The 26050-nt window shown below is 35.1% G+C and overlaps 1 protein-coding gene across 5 annotated transcripts in view; it reads left to right on the forward strand.

The window, feature by feature from the left end:
- Positions 1 to 26050, forward strand: part of mri (BTB/POZ domain-containing protein mrityu) — a 323678-nt gene that overhangs the window by 246643 nt on the left and 50985 nt on the right. For 4 of the 5 annotated variants that reach the window (XM_090412595.1, XM_090412599.1, XM_090412597.1 and 1 more), the window contains 2 exons: positions 10668 to 10788; positions 25788 to 25835. In XM_090412595.1, coding sequence (XP_090268721.1) covers positions 10668 to 10788; positions 25788 to 25835 — 169 coding nt within the window. The remainder of the gene's footprint in view (positions 1 to 10667; positions 10789 to 25787; positions 25836 to 26050) is intronic. The other variant, XM_090412596.1, reaches the window with a different exon arrangement.

Raw genomic sequence — 26050 nt, forward strand, 5'->3', positions numbered from 1 at the left:
ACTTTCCCCAAGATGGGCAGAGCCTAAGGCACTAGAGTGCTCTGGAGCCTTTCCCTCATTGTATGGGGCCCTTAAATTGATATTAATTTCTTGGGATCCCCAGCTAGAGCCTCATGCACCTGTGCATAAGTAACCCTGTGTTGGAGTCGTCTTTTTGCATGACAAGATGAGGTAAAATGTTTCACTTGCTGTATTTAATATTGAAGACAAGTCTAATGACAACTTCTTTCTGCCCCACCCTATGTAGTCCTGAAATTATCAATTCAAACTTTAATCTGTACCATACGTTGAAAGAATCACTTCATGAAACATGCTTTACTACCAATGAGCTTTTTGTTATGACCCAACTTATCAAACACATGAATAAAAAAAAAGTTTGCTCTGCAAGGCATATTTAAATGTTGGACAGCAGTGATGATGTAGAATGGAGATTATATTAACTATATAAATTTATTTTGTTAAATAAATGTTTCGTTAACAGCAGGAAGGTAGTGGACAGAACTCTGGAAATAACTCATATTTCTCTCTGACTTTTTTTTTTGGCTGTTATTTAAGGAAGTTGAAATTTGAATGGCAAATTTATAAAATGAATACAATTTAATTTCTCTTACTCCAGTTCTTTCCAAAGTAATGGAAAGTGCTATCAGCACTTAACTGCTATGTTACCTTGAAGATTCTCAACTAATAAACGACCACCAGTATGGATTCCATCACTACTGATTGACAGTGACTATTCACTGTGTCACCAATATCTGGACAAATACCTTTGAAAAGTTTGGCAAGTGTCAAGTGGTTGCCCTTGATATCTCCAAGGGTCTGGGTCTGGTGCATAGGTCTATTAAGTAAATTCCATCATTTGGTCTGCTGCCAGCTTTCTGACTTGATGTTTGCTTCAGGTGAATGGTTCCTTACCTTTTAAGTATACAACTAATGCAGGGTCTCACGAGGCTTTGTTCTCTCAATCACCTCTTCTTTCTATTCATAAATGATCTACTCTAGCAGACTACCAATCCAGTACCTAGTTTAGCTGATAACAGCACATTATATTCTTTCATTTGACAAACCTGGCAGTGCACAAATAACACAGTCTCCAGATCCTTAACTTCCTTACATACACATCTCCAAAACATTCATCAGTGTTGTTTGGATAATCTTGTCATTTAAAATGATAGCACCTTACTTTTGATAACACCCAAATCCTTATGCATGATGAGATCTGTCTTCTTGGGACAACACTAACCTCAAATCTCTCTTAGCACAAATGTATTGAAAATATTTCCTGCTCTGCTTCCAAAAAAAAATTAGGTTTCTTTTTTTGCTCGAGGCATTACTTTAACTCTGAACAGCTTCTAACTTTGTACAAACACAAATCCATCCAGTCATTGAATATTGCTCTTGCATCTGGGGTGTTTCATCTAAGAGCTTCCTAAAGATACCTGGAGCATTTCATCTAAGATCTTCCTAAAGATACTGGACTCTCTACAGCAAAAAGGGTGGTCAGACTGATTAATGACTCCTCTTTCACTAATGCACTTCACTCACTTTTACACAAGTACTCAGTTTCCACTGCTTGCATATTCTACAAATACTTCTACAGCCACTGTTCAACAGAATTAGCATTAGTAATATCCTCAATACTCTTTCACAGTGCATCTCTAAGCTCACAGGTCAAATTTCTCCTCTTTGTTCATCCCTTACAGTACTTCCCTCTGGAACAGTTTGCCATACCATGCATTTCCCAAGCTCTTCAAGGTAAATGTAAACAAGTTCCTTCTTGCCCATCCATGGTACTAGTGTACCATAGATTGACCATCCTCTTGTGGATGAGTTCCCCATTAAAAAAAAAAAAAAAAAGAGAGAGAGAGATTACCAAGCAAATACCATGTAAAATTTCACCCAACTTCTCTATCTGCAAATTAAGGCCTTCCCAGCAACCCTTCCCTTTTGCAGTCTGTTCTTGAAAGTCTTTTGAAGTACTATTAGGTTTGATATGTTCTGCTATCTAATGGGCAGTGTGCAGATAACCAATTTAAAGTTCTACTTTCTGAAAAAAAAAAAAAAGAAGGGCACTCCTTCCATGTTGTCTGACATAGCTTAAAAAAAATCATTCATTTTACATGTTATAATGACACAGGAGAAAAGTAAACTAGATCCTTTTTTATGGATTTCAAACATAGTTGGCCACTTTGTGCTTTTAATGAACAAAGTGGTAATTCATGGGATGATTAAAATTAACTGCCACATGTTGATGCCTATTACTGCAGAGGCTTAGCATTTTCTCTCCTTATGTCAGCCCATTCTGAATACTTTTCCATTCTACACCTCCGAATCAAAAAATTAGAATAATCAAATAAAATGTGTTGAATGATTTGCAATTCTAATTTATTGTATAGAAAAACCATGTAAACACATAAAAATGTAATATAAATTGTAAGAAAACTATTATTTGCAAACATTCACAACATTAGAATAATTTTTAACATGATTCAAAATATTAGAATATTCCAAATTTTTCTGATTGGCTTTGAGGGGAGCATAGAAATAGCATATATTTCAGTAGCTGTGGGACTGACTCGTGTGGAAGGAATCATTTGTGCATGGATTTCAGTTAATCATTTGCTAAATATGGGTCGAATGAGTTACATATAAGAAGGTAAGAGGTTTCGTATGGTGTCTCTACACAAAGAAGGCCAAACTCAACAGTTTATAGGTAAGGAATTGAAATGTTCTCAAGCAAGCATGAGTAGAGTATTGAGACAGTATTCTATTAATTGGAGTTTTCAAAATAATCTCTGCAATAGAGGTCAAAAGGTAATAACTACATCAAGAGATGAGAGAATATTATGAAGAAAAACTGGTTCTGAAATGTGAGGTGTTTTCACAGGAGATGGAAAGTACTAGGTGTGAATGAGTCTAAATCTATGATGGTTGAGATGACTTCATAAATTGGGTTTTAAATCATGTGTGCCTAAGACGAAAACACTTATGACTTTCAAGCAAAAGCAACTAGAATGCAAAATGATATCAGCAAAGATTGTTGTAAGGTCAAGAGGACTGGAAAATGGTACTTTTTAGCAATGAAAGTATGTTTTGTGTGTCCCATGGTCATCAAGGGATATGTGTTTGGCATCTTAAGTAAGAAGCATTTGATAAAGAATGGATGAAACATTCGGTGAAATTTGCAACCGCTGCCATGGTATGGCAAAGGTTGGGCTTGTATGATAGCAGGTCTACGTCAGCTGTGTACTCTGTATGAAAGAATCATTTCCTAAATATACCAAGAAATTGAGCACTTTATGTTACCAGCATTGGAAGATTTATGTGGTGGTGATTTCCTTTTTCAGCAAGATTCAGCTTATCATACTTCCAAGACCACTACTGGATTGCTCGAAGAAAGGAAAATTAATGAAATTACTTGGCTGACAAACTCACCAGATTTAAACCCCATTGAGAATTTGTGGGGAATTATGAAGAAACGTCTTCAAGAAGTTGAAGATGAACTTGTTTCTAGTCCGCAGACCATATGCGTGTTTTGATAAAAAAAAAAAAAAATAAATAAATAAATAAAATAAAAAAATGGTTGTGAACTGCTAGTAAATAATATACCCAACCATTTACGAACAGTCATAAAAGCTAATGGGGCTGCAACAAAGTATTAATTATCATGTTGTTTCCCTTTGACTGTAATTTTTGTGTTTTTTTTTTTTTTTTGCATTATTCTAATATTTTGAACCATATTAAAATTATTCTAATTTTGTGAATGTTTTCAAATAACAGTTTTCTTATAATTTATATTACATTTTTATGTATTTACATGGTTACACTATTGGCCAAAATTGTGGAAACCTTTTGGAAAAAGTGTATTTCTGAGGTTGGATGACTCATGACACCACTTTTTTTTTTTTAGTAATGCCATAAAATTATATATCAATGGAAAGATGATTTAATCAAGAATGTAATGCAATAACTTTTATGAAGGATTTTTTATTTGATCAGCAGTTATAAAGAAGAAAAAGTGAAACACAGAAAAAATGAGATATATACAAAAATTCTCACAATGTGAGTTAATACTTAATTGGGTAACCTTTAACGTTAATTACAGCCTTACAAACTTGGTTCCCATGCAGTGAACCAAGTTTTTTAGTTCTGCAGCTGTTATAATGTGAAACCAAGACTGAATTATTGCTTCTATTAATTGGGTTTTATTGGTGAGTTGCTTCTGACTAACAAGTTTCTTTAGTCGGCTCCATAGATTTTCGATTGGGTTAAGGTTTGGGCTATTCCCAGGCCATTCCAGCAGTGGAATATGATTATCTTGAAACCACTATTTGCACACAGCAGCATGACATGGAGCTGAATCCTGTTGAAATATAAATGCTTCATTATCTTGGAAAAGATCATGTGCGGAAGGCTTCAGTTTGGGCTGAAGTATTTCATGAAGTACTTCAGCCCAGATCATAACACTAAGTGGGTGTTTCACGGTAGGTGTAATGCAATCAGGATGCAAATCTCTCCGATTCTTCTCCTTACGTATTTTATGGCATCACTACCAAACAGGGAGATTTTGGTCTCATCACGCCAAATAACACTGTCCCATTGTTCCACTGTCCAGTTAACATGGGTTTTAGCCCAGTTTAATCTTTTCAACCTTTGTTTGAGAGATAAAAATGGCTTTTTTTATGGAATTCTAGCATTTAGACCAAATTCCTGCAGTCTGCACCGAACAGTCCTTGCACTCAACTTCACATTGCATTGCGCCATTTCATCCTGTATACACCCAGATTATTTTCTTCTGTCACGTAGGCACAGTCTCTCAATTCTTCTATCATCACTTGCTGTTGTGCACCTTTTCCTGCCTTTACCAGTCTGGTTTTGTAGTGACTGAGTCTCTTTCTACCTCTTCAAAAATTTAGAAATTCCACCTTTGGTTAAGTTTCCACCAATTTTCTTCTAATTTCTTCATAACTGTAGCCTTGTTCACTTAATAGTGCTATTTTACATCACTTTCTGGGTGATCAGTCAACTCTTTGGGCCATTTCTTTAATTTTATTACATTTTACAAGCTCACTAAATGAAAGAACACACACAAAAAAAAAAAAAAACAACCAACTTGATAGCAATCACATAACACACTGACAAATGTCCTCCTCTCAGCTTCCAATGCATGACATCAATGGCTGAATCCTACTGTGACCTTATTGGCTACATTCAAATGAAGGAAAGCTACTTCATATTAACCTAAGCAAGTTGTGCTTCTTTTATGTGGTTATTTGGCTATAACTTTTCATAGAATACAGATAATTGAACAAACTTTGTTCCATTACATTCTTGATTAAATTATCTTTCCATTGATATATAATTTTATGGTATTACAAAAAAAAAAAGTGGTGCTATGAGCCTCAAAAATAACCTCAAAAATACACTTTTTCCAAAAGATTCCCACAATTTTGGCCACTAGTGTTTATAATCTACAAAGTTATGTAGATTTAAATTATGCTAATTCATATTTGGTAATAATTCTTTTCTATGCAATAAATTAGAATTGCAAATCATTCAACACATTTTCTCTCATTATTCTAATTTTTTGACATCGGAGGTGTAATATTCAATGTCTTATTGGCTGAGGATCTAGTTCTTTCTCTCATTCCCCCTCCCCTTCCCAAGTATATATCTGCAACATGCCCATAGATGTGAAGATATAGGCAGAATATGTTGCTATAGACTGAAGAGACTTCAGTGTTCAGCAACCAAATTTGAAATCTAAAACACTGATAGAACATTATTCTTGTAGATAAGCTTATACATTGGTTATATATAGCTTTTAATTTTTCAGGAAATGACAACATATACTAGAATATTAATTGAAAACTTTAATCAGTACCTTCCTATATTTTGGCAGTGTTACATTGCAATCTTCAGGGATCACAAAACAATGATATGGGCATGCAGGCACTCACACTAAACAAATGAGGCTGAAGACTAAAGTTTGCCCTAAAGGTGTCCCCCGAGCTGGCTAAATTCGATTGTCTTGGCCATTGGGCTGATGATCTTAGAATGTAAGATCTCTCAAATTTGTTGAAGTCTGGGAAGTTTTTCAGAGCTGAGGCTGATTCAAGGAACAATCTTTCGTACTTGTTGCAGTATAATAATAAGACCAGATTGGCTGTATTGATGGAACTGGATATAGTCCTTGTATTCGTATATCCTGATATTGGCTGCCCTGCCTGTTTGGCTAGTATGACAGTTTGCGAATGCAAGGGACCTGGTAATAATTCATATTTGGTAATAATTCTTTTTTGGTAATATACTCCAGGTAGGTCTAGGGGAAGTGGCTGATCTTTGGTGGAGCAAATAAGAGATGTCAATTTCTTATGTGGTTTATAACTATTTGTGAGGTCATATTTTCTTAGGATTTTTATTAGTTTTTTGGGTCCCGGAAATGTCTGTTATGAAGGGGGGGATTGTGGTTTACTGGTTTTAATATTTTTTGTATTTTTGGGGGTTCTAGTCATTGGCTAAGAAGGTGTTAAGGATATGGTTAAGCTCAGTTGTTAGGGAATTGTTATCTGAACTGATTAATTTTACCCTGTTATATAGGATTTTTATAATCCCATATTGTTGGTGGGGGGGGGGGGTGACTGCTGATGAACGTATCTACCTGTATGTGTAGGTTTTCTGTAAACAGAGAAAGCCAGGGATTCATCAGGCTGGCATGTAATCAGAGTGCCTAGGAAAGGGAGGCTTACTGTTTTTCTATACCATGGTAAACTGGATCCTGGGGTGTTGATTATTTAAGTGTGTTGAGAAATTGTGGAGTGTATCCAGGCCATCAGGCCAAATAGCGAACACATCATCCACATAGCATAGCCAAACAGTGGATTTATGTGGGGCAGAGTTTAACACTTTTTCTTCAAAGGTCTCCATAAAGAAATTGGCTGAGAGTGAAAAACCCATGACTGTTCCCCTCTATCTGTTTGTAGAATTTTCCTTGCCAAACGAAATAACCCGAGATCAAGTTTTTAATTAATATTCTAGTGTACATTGTCATTTTCTGAAAAATTAAAAGCTATCATATAACATTAGTTCTATCAATATTTTAGATTTCGGAGTTTTAATCCATTTAAACACTTAAAATATGTTCACCTCAAGAAGAACATCTACAGCTGTTCTTCAGGACCATGGCCTTTTTTATCTTAGGCAGCATTTTTGTCTTATACGGCTGTATTTGTTGTATTAATCATAATTCAGGATGATTTCAGCTGATTAAAAGATGGGGGGGATCCTCTTGGTCTTGAATCTTCCCCCTGATATGCCTCCCATTTCATTTGATCTAAAGTTTCAAAGAAATAGCAAGACCCCTCCCCCATATTGTTTGTTATATTTATTAGTTTATTTCTGCTATCCTCCAGGCTTCCCAAAATAAAGTTCTTCACTATGAATGCTGAACACCATGTAACCTTAAAAGAAAGAAAAGTTCTTTACATGCACTTGGATGTCATAGATTTCTGGTTAAAAAAGGGAGGATGGGGAGTTGAGCTTATCTTTTGAAGAATAAATTTTATTTGATAAAAAGTTATCATCCTTTACATAAACATAGACTAGCAAAAGTTTGCATGTGAAGTATCCTCATGTCTAGGCTACTAGTATATAGAGAAATTAAAGATGTCAAGAAATTATATACTTGTGTAATCCTTTATCCAAGTGTAAGCAAACCAAGGTTGCAAGTGTCTTCATGACTAGCCTACTTGTATAGAGAAACTAATGGCTTCATATTAATTGCCTTAGTATTCCACAATGTACAGCCCCCAACACAAACTTTTACACATATATATTGCCATGCATTATAAGAAGAGTTACTACCCAGACTAGTTTCAACCTTTATTTAGGCCTCGTCAGTGGGAGCAGGACCAGTAGAGTTACTGAGAACTAAATCAGTGCAGAAGTTTAATTTTCCTATATAAGTGCTTTGAATGAAAAATAGTTGTAGCATGCCTATAATGCACAGTATGTACCCTTTCAGATGTGTATTGTCATGAGTTATGGGAAGGGTCACTACCTGGACTGATTTTGACCTTTATTGAAGTCTCATCAGTGGAAGCTTAGATCTGTGGAGATGCTGAGAGATAAATGAATGTAAGGTCATATTTTTCCATACACAAGTGGCAAACATGATATATTGCCATATTGAAATACTCTGAATGAGAGAAAGGTGTAACAAGTGTTTTCACTTGTTGGAAAATAAATTATACACAACTTTACAAGGACTGCAACTGCTCATGTTGTAGTCCTTGTAAAGTTTTGATCCTTCACTATAATGCATGGTGTTATACACATCTAAAGGATGTGTGTTTGTATGTGGATGCTGTACATTATGGAATGCTGAGGAAGTCAGTAGAAGATGTAAAGTCAAAAGCTGCTACATGTAAGTAGTAGCATAGTTTTGAAGATATTTCACACAAACTTCTGTTTGCTCATTCTTGATTAAAGGATTAAAATAAATTTGTAATTTCTTGTAAAGTATAATTTACTTATATCCAAGTAAAAAAAACAAAAAAACTTGATATAACTCTCTCTCTCTCATCCAGGGTGTTTAATGATAATGTGATAACACCTTTTGCTGCTAGTATGTGCAAAAATATCACTTGTACATTAATTTAGCTTAGTTTTTCCGTTTTAACTCCCATGCCTGAGACCTCAATGAAGGTTGAAACCAGTTTGGATATCCTTGCCATAATGCACTATCATCTGTAAACTTTGTTTAACAATTAGGTAAAGAATTAAACCAAGAACATAATTTCTTGTCAAGTATAATTTATTTTCTACCCAACTCGGCCAACCAAGTTAGCAAGGTCTGGTTAGCCGAATTGTTAGCATACCCACTCTTCAACTAACAGGCAGCTGCTGGTTTGAATCCCGCCATGAGCATGGATATTTGTGATTGTCTTTAGGTGGAAGATGAATGTGATAAGTGGGAGACCACATCCCGCTTATTAGAGGTCTGAAGTGGCTTGAAAATTTCCATGTTTAGCCTCTAGAGTAGGGTTTACAGACTATGTGAAAAAAAAAAATAAATGAAAAATAAAAAACATATAAAAAAATTGATAAATAGAAAAAAATCCTTAGCCCACCCATGGTACAAAATGTACTATAGATGAATATAGGAAAACGTTTTAATACTGGTCGGAAGGTAGCTTGTGTTTAATGTTTCTTGGACATTTAAAATTTTTTTCAGAGGTTTTCCAAAAAAAAATAAAAGAAGAACGAAACCCACTTAACACCTTTGATTCCCCTACAGAGAGTAGGTGAGGCCGTTTTAGCCCTGTCTAACTTTTGGACACTGAGGTGGCAGTTCAATCTTCACCAGAGGTCAATTAGAGATAGCTGGCTCAAGACTATCACTAAGAGTATCCTGCATTTGGTGAAGAGAGGCAGCTAGCAAGTGCCATCATCTCATAGTTTCTAATCCTAACATTATATATTTATTGTCTGAGATAGTGTGGGTTCTGTGATCTATTTTCTTGAGTTTACAGGACAGAAAAACCAGAGTTTCTGTGAGAAAAAACATGCCTGCCCATGCCAGAGATTGACTGACTGGGAATCGGTCGAAGAAAGGCTTAGAAAAACCTTTGATTCCCCTACAGAGAGTAGGTGAGGCCGTTTTAGCCCTGTCTAACTTTTGGACACCGAGGTGGCAGTTCAATCTTCACCAGAGGTCAATTAGAGATAGCTGGCCCAAGACTATCACTAAGAGTATCCTGCATTTGGTGAAGAGAGGCAGCTAGCAAGTGCCGTCATCTCATAGTTCCTAATCTTAACATTATATATTTATTGTCTGAGATAGTGTGGGCTCTGTGATCTATTTTCTTGAGTTTACAGGACAGAAAAACCAGAGTTTCTGTGAGAAAAAACATGCCTGCCCATGCCAGAGATTGACTGACTTGGGAATCGGTCGAAGAAAGGCTTAGAAAATGTACCTCTAGTTCTATTTGAACCTAGGTCTTCCTTCAATCAATCAAGTGCTATGGAGTGCAAACACTACTTCAACTGAACTACACGGGCTCTGAGAGATTTTCCATTTACATGAAAATGATATTTAAAAGGTAGTTAATAAACAAATGATTGTTATGCATCATAATTTTTGTCAAAAAGAAATTAACATACAAGTTGTTTTTTCATAATGTCATTTCCTGATTCCATGTTAGTGTGTTGGTTAAATTACTGGGCACAGTATCCAGTAAGGATAAACTGGATACTGTGCTGTGAAGACCAAATCCGATTTTTTTTTTTATCACTGAATATGAAATATGCGTAATAGTTGATTTCATATTTTTTGTTTATGTTGTTCAACACAAATGAAAACATATTATTTCATAATCTAGTGTTTCCCCTGTTGATTTTACTAAAATATTTACCTATTCTGTTTCTAAAATGAAAATGAACATTAAATTACCATTGTAGATATTGTTCTTTAGTAAGCTAAGATATATGTAAATTAGTTAATAAGCAAAACCTATACATTATCTATGTTGCTGTCCTTTTTTTTTTTTTTTTTTTTTTTAAAGAATTTATAGGTGGTTTCCTGTACACCCCTTGAGGGTACATGGCAGGAATTTGATGATGAAGAATTTATAGGTTTTAATATTTATTCTGTTTTTCACATTTTATAGGAATACTATAAAACTGGAATAATTCGTTGTCCACCGAGTGTATCTGTACCAGAATTAAGAGAAGCCTGTGATTATTTACTCATTCCTTTTGATGCTCAGACAGTCAAATGTCACAACCTCAGTGAGACACAATTCCTTTTTATGTTTTGATTTTTCATTGTTTAAATTTTATCTTTATGATGTTTTTTTTTATTTATTTTTTTTTTTCATGTGTAAAAAGCTTTAGTACATATTTCACAAGGAAAACCAGTTTACAGAGCTCAGCCATGTATAATAAATTTGCAGATAAAGTAAATTTTTATTAATTTTTTATATTTTGAATAAGTCATCACTCATGGCTCTAATGCTGATTGGGGTGTCTGATGCAGTTTTCACTATTTTCTTCCATTCCCTTCTCTTCATTGCCAGGTTACGTACTGTTGTAAACTCTTTCCACACCACTCCTTTACATCATCTACTCGCTGTTGTCTTGCCAATCCTTTATTTATGTCATTCATCCTGCAGATATGTTCAAAAATATTGTATCCTTCTAATTATTTTCTACATTAGATTCTTTTCTGATTTATTTATCTACAACAGTTCTTCATAGCCTGCCTAGCTCAGTTGGTATTGACAACTTTTTTCAATCAAATGGTAAGTTAACCAATCATACAGAGGCAGAGGATTTTTTTTCCAGGAAACTGAATTTTTTTTTTTTTCATCCTTCAAAACAGGCAGACTGGCCATGTGAACACACAGATCTGCAGGCATGAATTCTTGCCCTTAGGGGATGCAGGAGGGAAGTGGTGCCAACTGCATTATTTTGTCATTATCTCTAAATCAGGGGACTCTAGTTGTCCTAAGGTAGGAATGAGCTGAAAAAGAAGAATAGTTCTTCATTTATTATCTTTTGTGCTCATCCATCCATCTGTTTCATAGAATTGATTCCTCTTTATAATGATATGCCCACATCTGGATTACCATGCTCAAGTCTGGTTTGGGGTGAATCCTCTCCACTGCTTCCTCATCTTGGGGAGTGAGGAAGCAGTGAAGAGGATTCAGTGGTGAGTAGCCTGTGGAATGTTCCCTATGAGGATAGATTGAGGGTGTGTGGATTGCAGAAATTGGTTGATAAGAGAAAAAGAGGCGATATGATAGAAACATTTAAGTTGCTTAAAGGATTTTAAGTCTCTAGCCAAGTGATGAAAAATATTTCAGCACTTGGCTAGAGGGACCAGAACAAGGGAGTCATTCCTGGAAGTTGAAAGAAGGTGTGGTTAGTAGGGTGTGAGGACTAGATATTTTGCTTGGAGAGTTGTGAATGAGTGGAATGGGTTATCAGTGAGTTGTGAGTGCTTCGTGTATTATAATACAAGTATCTCCATGAAGTCATAAGACTCATTGTGGGAGATCCATTGTTCACATACTAGTCATTATTTACACAATACCTATCATACCCATCTTTAAACTCATTCTCTGACAAAGCACTCACAGCCACCTCTGGCAACCAGTTCCACCCATTCACCACCCTCCAAGCAAAAACTCTAGTTCTAACACCCTTGCTTACCACACTCTTACACAATTTCAGTAGGTGATCCATCGTTTTTTTCTCTCTCTCTTACTGCCATGTACTGAAAAAAAAGTCTTCAGTGTCAATCCGATAAAACCCCTGTAATAACTTATATGCTTCTATCATTTCTCCTCTTTTTTTTGCCTATCAGTTAGTGTTTGAAGCTCACAGACCATCAATCTGTTCTCATGGGGAGCATTCTGTAGGCATGCCACTCGCTTCTGGATCCTCCCCATCCATGGAGCCAGTGTCCACATCTGCATGCAGTAGTTCAGTTATTTCCTTATTAAAGGTTTATATAGGGTAGTTTTGTGGTTTTGGCTACCTTTGCAATATGCCCTCTAAATTTCAACTACCTCTCCACAATCACCCACAAGTCTTGCCTCATCAGCTCAGCTCCATCAATACAGTACATAACTTGTGTCTTCTTCCCAAAGTGTCTTCCTGCAGGATCTCTACATCACCTTCATTTATCATTGCTATTCCCATTTCAGCATCATCAGCAAACAGCTGATATTTCCTGTTAAATTATTTCCTATATCATTGATTTATGGATTAAACAACTGAGTCCTGTAAACAACTGAGTTTAAAAGCTTAATGGGCAATACAAAGAACTAATTGGCAACGTCTATTGTTAGATATATATATAGAGAGAGATCCAGACAAGTATTAATTTGATCTTAAAATGACCGTCTACCAGATTTTTGGTAAATTGATGCAGCCATACTTGTTGAGGTTTAAAATTGCTTCTGATTCCAACAAAAGTCTGACTTATAATGACTTCTGAGTAGCACTTTTGTTTTCTTTCATCTGATTCTGTGTGAAGGGATATTTAAAAAAAAAAAAAAAAATCTGCTAGGTCCTGACTCACCCTAATGATGGCGCTGTATTTTTTATGCTGTCCAAGGCAGAGATGCTCAGTATAACACCAGAAAAATATTAGCAAATAAGTTCATAAATATTAATTACTTTCTTATTATTCTTGTGTTGTGAATTAAAACTTTAAAAACTAAGCTTACTTTCATCTTTGTCTGAGATCATATCTCCTTTTATTTGCTTCATCCTTCTCCTCTCTCTATCTCTTTCCAGAATATCAATGTTTTAGTTAGTTTTTACAGCGTCTATTATCAATCCATATTTCTTTCTTTCTTTATGTTAGCACTGTCCTTTTTAGTACATCTTCTTCTTTAATAATTTTGAACAGGTGCTTTATCAAATTTAGATATCATGAACACTTGTTTAATAGCATTTAGCAGTCTTACGATGTATTGTTACTTTGCCATGCTGGGTAAATATAGTTTTTTCTGCATGATTCATAGCCTACTTTGCACATATATTTTGAAAGCATGAAAATTTATTGAATGGATCATAGACAGTGGGCAATAGTTCCATGGATAAAATTTATTGTAGCAGCAACCATGGCATCATACCATAATAATATAAAAATAATGTAAAAGCTGTAAAAAGTGACACTATCTATTGATCAAATGCAAAACTATAATTTAAAGTTATGCAAGGAACAACATGCTATGAATTAAGTGGGATGCAATTCTTGTAACCATGGACTATAGTTCTTTCCTTATGTTTTGCAACAGCAGAGTATGCTTGTCTGGTATGGATAAATTCATGCCACAGCTAAACGCGTGATGTAGTATTAAACCAAAGATGCAGACAAATCACAGGCTGCTTAAAATCAAAAAGTGAATGGTCTCTGCTGACTCTGGTATTGTCCCCACTTTGAATGTAACTTGTGTCCATTTGTTCTCCTTGAAGAATCTTGAAACTGATTGGTATCCCACCAGGTACGCTTAAAAGATTTGCTGCAGAACTTATATCTGTTCTTTATCTCTACATTATATTCAGCTGCCATCAACCCTACATCATGGAAGTAAGCTCACAGAAAATTCCAAAAATAACCGTCAAACTATCAACCTGTTACCTCAGTGTTGTCTGAAGTAATGGAAAGGTCATCAACAGTCACCGTCTTCAATAACTAGAGAGCTGTCCACTAAACGGTGACCACCAGTATGGATTCTGCCAATCAGGATTCACATCAGATCTCCTCACCTACATCATCTACCTGTCAATACATTGTCATGGGAAAGGTTTGGAGAAACCTATGCTGTTGTAGTTGATGTTTCCAAGACATTTGATAGGATTTAGCATCAAGGACTTCTCAGTAAATTGCCATCTTGTGGATCCTTTCTTTGTAATTGGATTGCTAGTTTTCTGTTGAGTTGCTGACTGTGTGTAACAAAGTTATCACTTCAAATTTCCTGCCTATTGTAGGCATTCCTCAAGGCTTTCTATTTCATCCACACTGTTCCTAATATACATAACCATCTTTCAGTTAGTCATCCAACCACAGTTCGGTTAATGATAATTTAGGCCAAATAGAGCTTGTTTGGACCATATTTTTACTTTAAGACAGTTGAGAAATCTTGGGAATGTACAGAAATTTGTTTTGTACATTAGGTATACCAATAAAAAAAACTGTTGAATTATCAGTGTGTAAATTGAATATTATGTTATCAGCTAGTTACATCTCCCTAACGGACAAAGACCTCTCCCATATTTCTCACTTTTCATCATAGGCCATCCTTATCTATTTGTTTCATCCTCCATGTTCTGTAGATCTCTTGCTTTCTTTGGCAATCCAGACTATGGTACGAATTATCCATCCTTCGTCCTGGTTACATGGCCAGCCCATTTCTTTTTTTTTTTTTTTTTCAAGCGATTTTTGTGATCTGATGTCTCAATTTATTTAGGTTTTATGTTTTTTTAATTATAAAAAACTTTTTTTCATTGTCCATTAACATGCTTAAAGCTTTTACTCTTTTGTCAAGGATCATATTTCAACATGAGCAGTATAATTGCCCATGTCCATCAGCTTCCTTTTAAAAAAGAGAAACAAGCAATTTGCACTCACCATTACTCGGTATCAAATAATTTTTTCAAGCTTTGGTTACTCTGTACTTTATCCAACAACTGATATCATGGTGCAGAATCCAGCATACTCCTCAGTGGGTCATAATTTCCTGCTTTGTAGTTCAGCAGGTAACCTTTTCTGAATGGAATATTTATAAACATATCCACTTCCCAAGTGAGTAATGCATGGTCACTCTCATCAAGCAGAGGCAGAATAGTCACATCTTTAACTGAAATCCTCTCTGACACTATAATCAAATCTAACATTTTTTAACCTCAAGTTTCTAGGCCATGTCTACTGTTGATAATATATAATATTACCAAACAGAACATTATACAGGGCAATCAGTGTATAGTTGTGTATGCGTGCGCGCGCATGCATTCATGTATGCACACACACACACAGATCTACCATTTATCTGACCTTCAAAACAAAGACTCTTTAATGAACCAACCCTTACATGGCAACTGATTTCTCATAGCCCACTATGTAATTTTACTTCAGTTATTCAACATATCTGAGCCTCTGTAGATCAGTCGGTATAAACAAAGCCTTTAGGTTAGAAAAGACCTGGGCTTGATTCCCATCCAAGATGTGAGGAACCTTTATCTGGTCTCTTTCAACAAAAGGTGAGTTAGCTGGTCTCATACAGAGGTAGGGGAGGGGGGTTTTCACCTGGGAAACTTGGGTTTTTTCATCCTTCAGAACAGGCAAACTGGCCTGTGAACACACGTATCGACAGACATAGGACACACTATGAAGCATAGGGGTAACCACCTTATCCTCGATGTGGTTGCAGTTGCAAAGTCTAAGAGTAGCCTCAACACCGTAAAAGGGTAGAAGAGGGAGGATTAAGTAAAATAAGAGTAAGTAAAGTATTCAACATATCAATTATGAGAACTTGCTGTTTTGACATTATTCAAGGGGGGGGGGAGGAAAAAAGACAATTCTTCTGCATGGATGGAAAAATAAGAACCATGATGGACACAAGAAATTAAAGAAGTCCTGTAAAAAGATAAAACATACAAAAAGTTCCTAGCAAATAAATCAGCACATGCCCAAAAAAAAGAACACAGCAAAAAATATAAGAGAGCTAAGCTGTGTGTAAAAGTAAATAAACAAAAGTCATTGGAAAATTTTGATAAGCGCATAGAAGATAAATTAATATCAGAAGGTGGCACAAATCTGGAGGCTACTGAAAAAGCTTAGGAATGGCAGAAAGAGTACTGTAAAAGGAATCAGAGATAACAATAGTGACATGAAAACTGAAAATAAATGTATTCTAGACATCTGGAGTAAATCCTTTGAAAGACTGTTAAATTACATGAGAAGTGACAGAACAATAGTATAAAGTATTCAAAAGGAATGCAAATGGTCATACATATCAGTATTGGGGACAGAAAAAGCTATTTAAAATCCTGAAATGTGGAAAAACAGCTGGTGAGGTATAAAAGTTTCACAGTGGCTATATTGTCAGGGAGGTTGATGAATTGAAAGTGCTTAGGATATTGCAGGATCTCAAGATAACTTAAGCCTCAACTCTTTAAAGTCTCACAAGAGCAGAAGGAGAGCTCACTTTTTATAATAGTAATGGTTAAATTGAATAAAAGTAATGGCTATGTGAAGATGGTACTGCTGGATTTTGCAAAGATGTTTGACAGGATACAAAGAACTCTATTATATAAATAAGGGTGAATGTGGAGCTGTTGATATGGGTATCAGGGTGGCTTATGGACAGGTACCAAAGAGCTGTGTATGGAGGAGCAGAATCCAGGAGAAAACATGTGAGTAGCAATGTGCCACAGGACTTCGATGCTTAGACCACTGCAGTTTAATTTGTACATAAATGATATCATATGGTACTATTTGCTGATGATGCAAAATTGGATAGTTAATCAAGAAAATATACAGAGCCTGCATGTTGATTTAAATAGACTGACTGTATGGATAAAAGATAGCAGGTACCAGTTTAATGTGAAAAAGTGTAAAGTTATGCATTTTGGGATATAAAGGTTACAAGTTGTGTACTGCACTAATGGAACTGTACCACATGAAACTAGGGATGTTAGTAGATAAGGAGTTGAAGTACAGAGGACAAAAAGTGGCCAAGCTAGCTCATATTATTGAAAAGAATGATCCCTAACAAGAACACTCTTCAGTTACTCGGTTACTGAAAATTATTGTAAGGTTTTGATATGGCCATATATGGATTACTGTGCACATGTCCTCTCTCCTGGACATTTTGTGCATGATGAAGTGTTGGACAGGATCCAGAGGCAAGTTATCGAGATGGTGAGTGTCTGCAGAATGCATCCTGCAAGATAGATTGAGAGTTTGTGGATTGGAGAAATTTGATGGCAGAAAAGAGGGATATGATAGAAGCATTTAAGTTACTAAAAGGATTGAATTGATGCAAAGGAAATTTTTCAGTACTAGAGTAAGAGTCGGTTGTTTTAAGTGCTTCATTGGTTGAATGCATTCAATTAGAGGTAGATATTGTGTCAATAGTATGTGAGCCTCCCACAGCAAACCATTACACTCCCTGAAGGTTCTTGTGCACTCCTTGTGTAGAGGCTTCTGCAGTTCTTGTGCAGTAATAGCATCATCATGAAAAATGAAGAAATTCAAAAGGAATGTATAAGCAGAGCCACTCTTAGGTAGTATATGGTCTCTTAAACAATGGTAAAGGGAAGGAGGGAAAAAACATGAAACAAACTCAGGGGATCACCAAAATCTAAGTGGATTGATGCATTTAAAAGCACCTTAGAAGATTAAAGTATTAAATGTGACCATGTTGAGACCTGACAGATAAGATATATTTGGAAGAAAATTGTAAATAGGAAGCTAGTAATAATGCAAACTTAATCACGTAGTATTTTCATAGTATCCTATACATCCACTGTACGTCTATTGAAGATACATATCAGGAATTTGTTGATAGTCCTTGCCCCCCCCCCACTCACACACATTTTGACTTATTACAGACTCACACGATTGGCTGCATACCGTATATCATATACGTTGTATTACTGTATGTCTATGTCATTAATCTCCAGGACCATCATAGAATCTCCTGCTTGAGTAAGTGAATATAGGTAAGAAAATAGACAAATGCAAAACAATTTAAAACTCATATAAGTAATGATTGGGATTCTTGAATGGAAGAGAATCTTCCACAGTTAAAGATAAATTAAAAGTACGATTTATATACAGCTTTATTTATTTTTCGTATATGCATGAATAATGTGACAAATGAGAAGCAGTTTTTCTGACATGCATTAACATGTGCCTCAATCATATGCCTATGATATGAAATTAGTTTTTTTGTTTATTATGCACAGTCATTGTATTAGTGTTAAATATAGGAATATTTTCTAATTATAAGGAGGATGCTCTGTCATTATGAAACAGCAGCCTCATTATAGCCAAAATAATGAGGCTGCTATTTTCTGTAAATCTGTAAATATTCATATACTAATGTAGTGTGATGGTATTGTTTCATTATTTACCCAATATGAGGTGGTCTAACAGATAAGCTTTAGCTGTTAAAGGTTATTCATAACTTATTTTTAATGGTATTAACAACACCAAATGAACTATTTTATCAAAAAGATGTTTATTAACTAGCTTATATTTTGCTGAATTTCAAATCAGCATCTTCAAAGCGCAACACAGCATGTATACTTGACAGTAAGTGAAACAATACAAATTGTAATGAACAAAAGATCTCAAGTCCTAATTTGGCACCCTCTAATTGTAAAAAAAAAATTTTTTCAGTTATGTAGGCATTGCTCTTTAGATAACAGTCTCCCAAATTTTTGGCAAATTAATGTAACCATTATTTGTTTAGGTTAGGAGAATTCTTCATTGCCATGGCTGACTCAAAAAAAAATAATATTTCGGATCTGTAATGATGAGGCGATTTTCCAGATCCCCCGATTCTCTTTTCAAAATGTTTATTTTGTGCTATACTCACTGTATAAGATGACCACAAATTTTACATGTACCACTGACAGCACACATTACTTTAATATAAAAAAAAGCACTTTAATATAGTGTGTATGACAGTCATCTCTGGTATTTTCTTTACTGCAATTCATGAGTGATGGCTTCCCATATGAGGCAATTAGTAAAATTATTTGTTACATTTATATCAGTCTTTGGTTTGTTATATTTTAATTCATATGATCACCCAGTAAGGTTTCATCAAATTTAAATTAAAAAACTACATGCTTGTCCTAATCTCAGGTGGTATGGTCACTTAAACAGAATGGGAGAGAAAAGATTAGCAAAACAAGTGTTCTCTGCCAGGTTGGCAGGAAAAAGACATAGAGGAAGACCAAGATTATAGGTTGATAGTAAAAAGTGCCTTAGAAGACAGAAATATAAGATCTGATAATGTTGGAGTCTTAACAGATAACAGATTGATTTGGAGGAAAATTTTTGATAGGAAGTTAGTAATGATGTAAGTTTTTCATGTAGTACTATCATAATATCCTGTACATCCCTTGAGGGTACATGTCAGGAATTTGATGATGATGCTGATATTTACATACAAAATATATTAATTTGCTACTATATAATATATCAGTATACGTGTGTCTAATATAACACTGCTGCATGGTACATTACTTCAGGAGCTTGAACAATCGTTTAGATTATACTTTCCATTGCTGAATTCAGAGGTTCAGATTTTAAGTTCAAAGTGTAAGATGACCCTTGCTTTTAGCAATCCCCCCCCCCCCACACACACACACTTCAAATATCATCTTATATCCTGCCATATATGGTTCATGAAATTAAATTACATCTAACATATGGCTAAATCAGGGCTATGCTATTCTTTGTCAGCTGCATTTCTGCTTGCATCATAGTACTGTCAGTAGTAAAATGACTATCAACAATTTTTTTACTTCTTTTTTTTTTAAATATAGTTGAATGATATTTTACAATGAAAATAAATTCAAATGTTTACATACTTTGAACAGTGGCGAATGGCAATTTATCTATTGGAAATTGGTATGTTCATACTCTTCTTGAATGGATCATTCGTTTCACCTCTTCTTTCAGTATTATTACTTTTTTTTTCATGTGTTCATATCATACTTTTTGGAGATCATGAACGTGAAAGTTGCAAAAAAAATGTTTCACGTTACACTTGAGAAGAAAGTATATTCTTGTTTTAATCCTATACCCAAAGCATAAGCATAAACGTGAAGTATCTTCACAACTATTCTACTTGTAGACTAGTCATGAGGCTCTTGACTTCACATCAGTTGTGTTAGTATTCCATAATCTCATCAGTGGGTGCTAGATCCAAGAAGATAACCTCAATAAAGGTTTAAACCAGTCTAAGTAGTTACTCTTCCCATAATGTGTTTGTATTACAGGATACTAAGGCAATTGATATGACTTCAGCAGCCTCTGTAGACATGTAGACATTTCATGAAGTTACTTTATGTGTGTTAAAGCTAAAGTGTGGAATAGAGGCTTAATGGATAAAACAGCACTGGGAAAGGATTAAAACACTGTTTTACTCTTCCAGTATCCTGTTGTTCAGAAAAACATCTTCAGAAAGTAAATTATAAAATTGATAATGTGTGTGCACACATAAAAACAAGCAACAGAAAACTAAATGAAACACATGGACAAAAGACTAGAGTGCTAACTAGGTGGAGTGTCTGTTGTAAGCCTTGATTGTAAATTGGAATCATGAAGGATTAATGTTTCCCATATTTTGGGAAGTTTTTTTTTTTTTTTTGAGTTTTGAAGTACTGTGCATTTTTCAGTTGATTCTATGAGTAGTATCTAAAGCACGGGCAGCAAGATCCAATTGAGCATAGTTTTGACTACAGATGTGTTTTTTTATATATATTCTTCTGTGCATATGGTGGCTGATCTTCCTCTCTTTCCATAATAGGCTAACTTCAAGCAACAGGGAACTTTATATTCACTAAGAACACAGAGAAGAGAGAGGAGGAAGTTAGTTCTTAGTGGAATGGATAAGGGTAGCTAGTTTCAAGCAGGGCTTGAAAGCTGTGCAAAAAGTTTAATTTCTTGAAAATTCTAACTGTTTTTTCCTGATGCCTCAGACATACATTACTAAAATCTTTCTGAAGAAAATAATCGTGGATTGGGAGAAGGATTAATTATTATTATTTTAATTTTTATTTTTTGATTCTGTAGAAACTATACCCATTAGATAGCAAAGTGTTGTGTGTATATGGCTGAGTTCTGCTGTAAGAGAGTCCTCGATGGGACGAAGATTGTAGGTTCCATTTGTTATGATACTATGTTGTCGATAAAGGGGTGAAGGGAAAGTTTGTGAATGTTTCTGCCTGTGTGAGTGGGTTTCCTATATATTGTGAAGGAGAGTTTACTGTTAGGAAGACTTGTTACTAAGATGTCTAGGAAGGTTGACTATTGTGAGTTTTCTTTACCATCATAAATTGGATTATAGAGGAACCAAATCCAGAGGTTATTTTTCAAAATCTTCCCTGAAAAAATTGGTACAGTGGGTGGTGAGAGGGTAAATCACAGCAGTACCTGCCATCTTTTTATAAATTTTGTTCTTTGAAGAGAAATTCTTGGAATGCATGACAAAGGAAAAGCAATCTGTGATATCAGGAATAAAAAACATGAACTGCGAACAGACAAAGATTAGAAACCATCCACATAAAAGAACATAAAAATATTTTTGCAGTCACGAGATTGACGAGTATCGTCAATCGTGTCTTGCAGACTATGCTTTAGATACTACTCATAGAATCAATTGGAAAAAAAAAACAGCAGTGCTCCACTGCAGCAAGTTTAGAAGAGAAAGACTGTTTTTAGGATCAGCTGCCCTCAGAAATCAGTCTGATCTGAATAAATATGAATTCATGAAATTTGGGAAATATGGGAAACATTAATCCTTTGAGATTCCAGTTTATAACTGAGGCCTAGTCTTAGTCTTTCTTCCACATCTTTCACTTAGTTTGTGTTGCTTTTGTGTGTGTTACAAGTGTTATGTTGCACTCCCTGATGATGTCTCTGTGACTGAGATGAAACATTGGAAGAATTAAAATTGTTTTTTTTTAATCCTTTCTTGGTTTACTTCCTTAAGCATCCAACATAGGGTACACAGCTACTGTTTATGGTGAAGATATAGCATACAGGGCAAGACAATATGGTAAATTGAAACTTTATTTATTTGGGAAGTTTAATCATCTGGTCTTTCTTAAAAGATGTCAAGATTCTGGAATGTTCCTCAGTTATCAAATTAAAAACCAAGTTTAAATTTGGTTTTTAATTTAAAAAAAAATAATCCTTCATATTTGCAAGCATACTAATTTTGCTTTGCTGCAGGAACAGATCACTGTTATTCTCTATGCCCTTGCTGCTACCAACATGGACATTAGCTCATTACAATCTGGGCTATTAGTGATTCTCAACCTGCAGCTCTGGACCATCTGTTGGACATTTCAGATACCTCTGCTCAGAAAGAATTATTTAAAATAAGAAATTGACATATCAAAAAGTACAACAGTCTTTTCAAGTTCATCCTCTTAACATCATAGTTAACCTGTCATCAAAAAAGACTTAATAAAGTTTCTGCCAGTGCCCCACTAGACTTGATGTGTAACATCAAATGCAGAATCCATAACTTGGCTCTAGAAATAGCTAACAATATCAGGCTTGACATTGTCAACATTCTTTCTCTGGCTTTACCTCCAAAAAATATAATCTTGCCAACTCAGTGCCCTTGCAAAGCTACAAAATTATAATATCATAGTCATTGCTGGAGTGGATAAGGGTAATGCCAATGTAATCCTTAATGCAGTAAATACAATTGGAAAATAGATATTTTCAAAGTTTTCCATTAGATTATGATACAACTAAATCTCAGATTAAAAAAATTTAAAAGTCTACTCAAAAAATGATTGCTCCCCACCCTCCTGAAATGACAAAAAAAACTTAAACCTTTCAGTTCCCATTTTCTCCTGCTATAAATTATTCAGGAAATTAGTGAAATCTCCCCCCCCCCCCATTCTCCTCACTGGCCATTTTACATGAAAACTCAACTCATTTTAAAACTTCCACTGAATATCTAATTGCATATAATACAGATATATTGATTCTCTCAGAAGAACAAAATTTATTTTGTTCTTTGATTTTGAAAAACAACTCTTGACTCAGCCCCTCTCAAACCTTCTGTCTGGCTAAGATATGTAGATATGTTCTCTATTTGGCTCCATGGCCCAGACACATTAGACTCTCCTCTGTCACCTCAGTAATCTATATCCTAGAAGCCAATTTATAATGGTTAAAGATACTAACAGTAGTTTAGCTTTCCTAGATCAACTCCTTAGTAACATGCCTTCCTAAAGGTAAACTCTCCTTCACAATATATAGGAAACCCAATCGCACAGACAGATATATCATAAACTTTCCCGTCATCCCCACTCCCCTCAACAATATGGCATCATAAAAATTCTAACCAGTGGAGCCTACATTCAGGATGCTTTTAGAGCAGAACCTAGCCATATACACTACACCTTCCTATGTACTGGGTGCGGTTCCTACCGAATCAAAAAATAATCAATCCTTCCCCCAATCCATGATATTTTCTTCAGAAGGATTTTAGCAATGCTGTCACCATCCCATGCTTCAGACATAGGGAAGCTACTTTCAAGTCCCACTTCAAAGTTGCTGTCCACTAAGGACCAACTTCCTTTTCTCTCTCTCTCTCTTTCTCACTTCATGGTGGATATAGAATTCCCTGTTTCTGCAACTGTGCATACTTGGACAGAGAGGAAGGTCAGTCATCTTCCACTTAGAACTTAAAAAAATACATCTGCAGTTGTGACTATGGTCAGTTGGGTCTTGCAGACTATGCTATAGATACTACTTATAGAATCGGTTAGAAAATTAGTTGTTTTGTGTTGCTTTCTTTTTGTGTTCCAAGATTTATATTCTACTCCCGGAAGATGTCTCTGTGATTTAGATGATATATTGGAAGAATTAGTGTTTTTAACCCTTTCCCAGTGCTGTTTTTATATAAGTTACTTCGCAATTATGCTCACATTTGGGTATAGGCTATAATATGCATTGTAACAAAGCCATAAAACTTTCCACAATGAAGTAAATTTTGGCATTGGGGTCGGAGGGGGGAATAAAAGGTATCAATTACCGAGCTGTTTACAAAATGAAGATGTTAGAAAGAAATTTGACATGAGTAGCATTGAAGAATTCAATGTAGGCAGTATAGTTAAGCAAAGCAGTGTTTGAAGTGAAAATAGAAGGAAATTGACTCAGACAACCATGATATACATTGATTAATGTAAAATGTAAGCTAGTCATAATGGTTTGATTATCATAGTGGTGACATGTATTTCCAAATCTCATTACCTGTTTTGCTACTTTGCTACTTTGCTGAAAACTTTGAAGCAGTTATTCCTTTTTCTTTATGTTACTGTGCTCCCGGGTTATGTTTGGTTTGGTTTCTGCTTGTAATTTGGAACATTAGATGTCACGATATTATATTTTCCTTTAATCTGTTACTTTGGGTGTTCTTAGACCTTGCTAATGAGTCTGAAGCTGTAAACATGAAGCACTGCAGGCAAATGGGTCCAATGATTCCTCTTCTATAATACAGATTTTAAATGTTCTCTGTGATTATGTGACAGGAATAAAGAGAGAATTAAAAAAAAAAAAAAAAGTCATGCAGTACTAAGCAGTGAGTACACTAACCAATCAGTGAACTAGATGTAACTTCGTATCTGTGTATAGTTCGACCACAGATGAGAGAACCCTCGGCAATTCTGCGCATGGCAGAAGAAGATGAATCCATTCTGATAATAACGTAATCAGTGCTTTTCGTGGGATGAGTGTTTATTATTACATATCAGAAAATTAGCTTTTCTTTTATGAACATTGTAGTTTTTCAAGTGGTAACTATTTTGCTTGTATAACAGTTGGAAAATTTTATGTATAAAGTATGTGATTTTGTGTGTTGGTGATGAATTTGTACATCACTTATTCTTTTCTCCCATTTAACATGAATTGACTCTTCTTGGCACTCTGCCAACTATGGTTCTCTCAACTGTGGGCAGACTATATATGTGTGTGTGTGTGTGTATATATATATATATATATATATATATATATATATATATGAAGACTAAAATGAATTGAGGGCTGAAAGCATCAGTTTGGAAGATTGTGCTCCATAGTGGGTTAAAATTAATACATTTTCACAAGCTCATTTGGTTCTGCTATACTGTACATAGTGTTAATTCTTTAGCTTTGTTATTAGTTTTTTCTATCTGCGAACCCCGTAATAATAGGACTCTTAATCTTCTGCTTTTTGAGACATCTCAACTTCAATTTATAAGTATCTTGGTTTTCCTCTGGACCTTATCACTGTCATTTTTGTGACCAAAACGTATTTTGCTTATCGTTCATCTCCCATTCTTTGTTTTATGCATGCTAACTTGAGCTAGCTCTATGCACATCTTGAGCAGTAAATACCAAGTTTCTTTTTATTGTCTTCATTTTTATTATTATTTTATCAGTGATTATTACCTTTTCTAAACTTTAGAACTCTCATGTCATAGTTTCTCATCAGTTATGTTGTTCCTAACTAATACCATTTTAACAGCAGTCCTACATACAGAGAACAGCAGTGACATACAGAGGATTTTCTTAGGTAGGAATCTGTATATATATACTCTAACTTTCTTAATGGAAAGGAGGTCTAACCTTTTTTTTTAATTAACCTTTGTACTATTATCCATCCATATGTTGTGTGTTAGTAACACATTGATGAAATTTTTCCAAAGGATTGGTAAATTTCATTTCATTGTTTTTGATTGTTGGGTGAGAGAGAGAGAAAGAAAGCTCTTTCTTGGAGGTGTCTCATGG

The sequence above is a fragment of the Typopeltis vanoorti genome, chromosome 23 (assembly GCF_054136105.1).
Source record: "Typopeltis vanoorti isolate ZY-2024b chromosome 23, IOZ_Tvanoo_1.0, whole genome shotgun sequence".
NCBI lineage: Eukaryota > Metazoa > Arthropoda > Arachnida > Uropygi > Thelyphonidae > Typopeltis > Typopeltis vanoorti.